The 4,220-nt window shown below is 44.9% G+C and overlaps 1 protein-coding gene across 2 annotated transcripts; it reads right to left on the bottom strand.

Annotated features, from left to right (window-relative positions):
• Window positions 1–654: 654 nt before the first annotated feature.
• LOC107651418 (patr class I histocompatibility antigen, A-2 alpha chain-like) lies at window positions 655–3,968 on the bottom strand. 2 transcript variants are annotated; one of them, XM_056817963.1, is made up of 8 exons: window positions 3,871–3,968; window positions 3,381–3,650; window positions 2,892–3,179; window positions 2,275–2,550; window positions 2,027–2,131; window positions 1,527–1,559; window positions 1,307–1,351; window positions 655–1,104 (listed from the first exon to the last, which is right to left on the bottom strand). In XM_056817963.1, the coding sequence occupies exons 1-8, from the start codon at window positions 3,932–3,934 to the stop codon at window positions 1,100–1,102; spliced, it is 1,086 nt and encodes a 361-aa protein (XP_056673941.1). In that variant the 5' UTR covers window positions 3,935–3,968; the 3' UTR covers window positions 655–1,099. The 2 variants fall into 2 exon arrangements, with proteins under 2 accessions (XP_056673941.1, XP_056673942.1); XM_056817964.1 differs by lacking the exon at window positions 1,307–1,351.
• Between the last annotated feature and the right edge of the window lie 252 nt (window positions 3,969–4,220).

The raw sequence follows: 4,220 nt of genomic DNA on the forward strand, positions 1-4,220 counted from the left end.
TTAATTTTCTCATCTGTAAAATTAGCTTAAAAAGTAACTGGTAAAGCACTCCAGTGTCTTTGCCAAGAAAACCGCAATTGTGATCAAAGAGTCAGATCTTTCTGAAAAATGACTGAACAAAGGAACTAAGGTTTGGAAAGCACCATGAATATATGATCTTATTTTATTTGATCCACTAACAACATTCTGAGGTAGGTGCTATTGGCACGCCTGTTTTATACATAATGAACCTGAGGCCCAGAGAAATTAATTACCTAGGGTCATACAAATAGAAATTATCAGAGCTGGCATATCAATTCCAGCCACTCCTAACTCCAAGTCCATTATACCACCTGACCAATTCAATGGAATAAGTTCTAACCACATAGTCCCTGAGGTTTTTCTAGTTGTAGTTCTATTACCATTTGCAATATTTATGACCTTATCAGGTTGTAACTCACTGGTTACAGTTACCTGGGATCTTTCTGACTTCCTGGAAAATGACAGTTAAACAACATATGCAGACTAACAGAACACATTACATAGGGGAGAAACTAAATAAAAAAATAAATATTTATGTAGTTACTATGTAAAAGACAATGTCCTCTACCTCCTTAACCAAGCCTCCCATATGCAACCATGGACTCAGCAAGCCAATAAAATTATTCTTTAAAGTCTTCAGATCTTTATTTTCTTTTCCTTTTCTTATAATCACAATGTATTATGTGTCTTTCCATGAAATGGAAGGAGGGGGAGAAATGGGAATTAAAGTATCAAGAAAATTACTCAGTATATATTTCTGCTCATAAAGCAAACATCAGGAAAAAGATTAGGGTTCATTTCAGCAAATGGGGAAGATGGAGAAGTCTATAATCTCACTATCCTCACTCTAATTTCTTTCCTCCAAATTCTTGTAGTACAGAGAGAAATCAGGGGGAAGGAGCAGGAGAGGTAGGAAATAATAAGATAAGAGCACCAATGCTCCCTACCATAAGGTTTGGGGATATGGGCTTGATCACAAAGTCCAATACAGGGAGAGAAGTTAGGAATAGGGAAATAGAAAGGAAATGGAGAAATAAGTGCCTCTGGTTGTTTCTCTGTCCCACACCGGATAGCTCCATTAGGCTAAAAAAGGGGGGAAAAAGGAAACACAGATTAAGGAAAGTCATCTCTACTATCAAACTTCTCATTATTTTGGACAGCCTATCTCACCCCCATTCCAAAAACCATGATTTCCTTTAGCCCCAATCACTGTCATATTCATCTTCATTGTATTTGCCACTTTTACACCAGCCCCTCTCTAGCTCTAGGGCCACCAGAGTCTTACTTCTTGCTGTAAGAGAGACATCTGATCCCTGGGCACTTTCACTCCCTAGAGAAACAAGAGAGAGATAACCTAACCAGGAACTTATTGCCCAGAAGAGGAGTACCAAAAAAAAAAAAAAAAAGATGGGGAGAAGTGAGGACATCTGGGTTTCTACTTCCCACATCCCAAGTTTAAATCAAACAGCCTTTCCCTTCTGTTCCCATTTCAACCTTTTACTTACTTGAAGTTGTAGTATAACTTCCTCTTTTTCTGTCTAGAATCAAAAAAATAAATAAATAAATAGCAACCCAATGGGAAAGTTTAGGAGGAGCAAGTACATTGACCCCGGGACTCAATGGATCTGCCATTTACCTAGGACAGGTTCTTAAAACTGTGGCTTTACCTAGTACAGAATTGGGATCCAACAGGAAGAGAAGAAAGATTCCTGTTCTAGTCACCCCTGGGCAGGCATTCAATTATTTTGACCTAAATTTCTACATCTATTTCTGGTCTGTCCAAAGGAATTACCCTACTCACTGACCCTATTGTACCCCCAAACAGATGATCTGTAAAAATAGAGTACCTTTATTGGTTTGTTCATCTATAGTCCCAGGAACTCTAGAATCTCAATCTTTAATATAAAATGAGATTTTCTCCCTGAGACAGATACAAACTAAGAGTGCACAACACAGAATTTCTGCCATGCCTGTTGCCTACTGAACCATTTCCATTCTTTCCTACCTGAAGTATTTTTCCTCCAGACCACAACTGCAATGATGGCTGCAGTGAGAAGGAGGAGAGCAATGATGACTTCTGCAGAGAGTTCTATAGATGAGAACTGTGGCTCTAAAAGGAAAATGAGAAGTGACTGACCCGTCCCCTCTTTGAGTTCCCACTTTACCACTCAAGAATACCTTCAGAATTGCTTCTGTCTCTGAAAGTGGGGAGAGACAGAGAGCTTCCCTCATTCCCACCTCCCTGGTCCTTACCCCATTTCAGGAAGAGAGGCTCTGGCAGGCCCTCATGCTGCACTTGGCAGGTGTATCTATGTTCACTTCCAGAGAGCATCTCCACAGCTGCCCACTTCTGAAAGGTCCCATCTCCGGCAGGTCTGGTCTCAATGAACTCCGTATCTTGCAGCTGTTCTTCTCCATCCCTCAGCCAAGTTAGTGAGATCTCCGCAGGGTAAAAGTCCTGTGCTCGGCACCTTAGGGTTACCTCCCGGTCAGAACGTGTGTGTCGGGTCACTTGAGCAGAGGGCGGGTCTGTGGGGCCAAAGTCTGAAGTATAGTCAGGGTTGCCTTTTGCCGGTTGCCAGAGAGGATGATCCTGCTCCAGGTACACAAAGATAGACTAGATGCCAGGACAGGGTGTACAATCCGGGCTTGGGCAGATACGGACCATTGGGTCTAGGAAGAAAACTAGGAGAGCTAAGCCTAAGACTGCAGATGTAGGTAATACAGAGAAGGGCTAGAGGTTTCTCATTTAGGGAGGGGGAGCCTGAACCTTTCTGAGATCCGCGGCACACACAGACCCGGGCCATAGCCTGAGAGTGAGAAAACCGGATAAGGAAAGGGCGCAGTGGGGCAGGGAGGTAGGAAAGCACCTGTCCGAAGTAAGGTCTCCTTTCCATTCTCTAAGTGTCTTTGAAGCCAGCGCACGCACTCCTCCTCCAAATAGATCTTCCAAAATGCCGCAGAGCTTGGATCTGCATCCCACTTGCGCTTAATGTTCAGGGCCCTGACGTCTAAAGCAGTCCAGCGCAGAGTCTCGGTGTCCAGCTTTATGTAGTCATATCCGTCGTACGCGAATTGCACGAAGCCATGGCTGAAGCTCCCGTTGGAGAACACTTCACAGCCTGACAGTCGCTGGAATGTGTGAATCCCTGACAGCCCTGAGAAGATTCAGTGTGGCTAAGAGGACGGTGTCTCGCTAAGATTACGCTGTCTCGGCCCCCAAAACCCTTTCCACAGGGTCAGAAATCTTACTCCCCTCCCACTGAGGCCACATCCCCTTCTCTCTCTGTTCCGATCCACTTGTGTACACGGGAACAGGACTGGATCAACGTAACCTAGGCTCTCCTCTTGTCACTCACCTTCCTCACTGTGATTGTAGTTTGTGGATACTTTCTGCAGGCACATTCGGTTACATTGTGAATCTTCCCTAGAAATCCGCGTCACCCTCTCCCAGTAGTCGGGAGGCTCCACTTTGATCCACTGCGTCCTGGGTTCCATGCTTTGGCTCGCGCTGTCACTGTCGAAGCTCAAAATCTGCTGATCGTCCACATAGACTACAGCCGTGAATCTCGGTTCGATTAGCTCGGGCAGGGACATAGTGGTGTAGAAGTACTTCAGAGAGTGAAAGCCTAAGTCGGAAACACCGCAGACCTTGGTCGGGGCTCTGGGTGATGATTTCGGTCTCAAGAGCCTCGGTGCACCGCACCACCCCCCTTCCGCCCCCGCCCAACCCCCATCCCAGTCCAGTCTGTCCTCGGTATCTTTGGCAAAGGCTGAGGTGTCACGAAGCAAACAGGTTCCAGTCATCTGGACATTTTCTCCAGGCATTTAATCTTATGCTACACTTACCAGCCCAAGTCTCTGTAAGGATTAAGGTCCCCAACAAAAGTAGAGACAGCACAAAAAATTCCATGGTCAAGAATCAGAAAACACTGAGACCAACTCACTCTGGCATCATATTAAAAACAGAACCTTAACTATGATTGGCTGGAAAGAAGAGAGAGAGAGAGAGAGAGAGAGAGAGAGAGAGAGAGAGAGAGAGAGAGAGAGAGAGAGACACGGAGGGAGGGAGGAAGGGAGGGAGAGAGGCTTTGTCACCAAATGGCAAATGGAAATAGAAAAATATCATGCCTAGATGGGTAGAATAAAGACAGGTTGTTAGAAGAAAACTGAAATGGATTCTGAGAGAATCCCCAGCA

This window comes from Monodelphis domestica, chromosome 2 (assembly GCF_027887165.1).
Source record: "Monodelphis domestica isolate mMonDom1 chromosome 2, mMonDom1.pri, whole genome shotgun sequence".
NCBI classification, from domain to species: Eukaryota; Metazoa; Chordata; class Mammalia; order Didelphimorphia; family Didelphidae; genus Monodelphis; species Monodelphis domestica.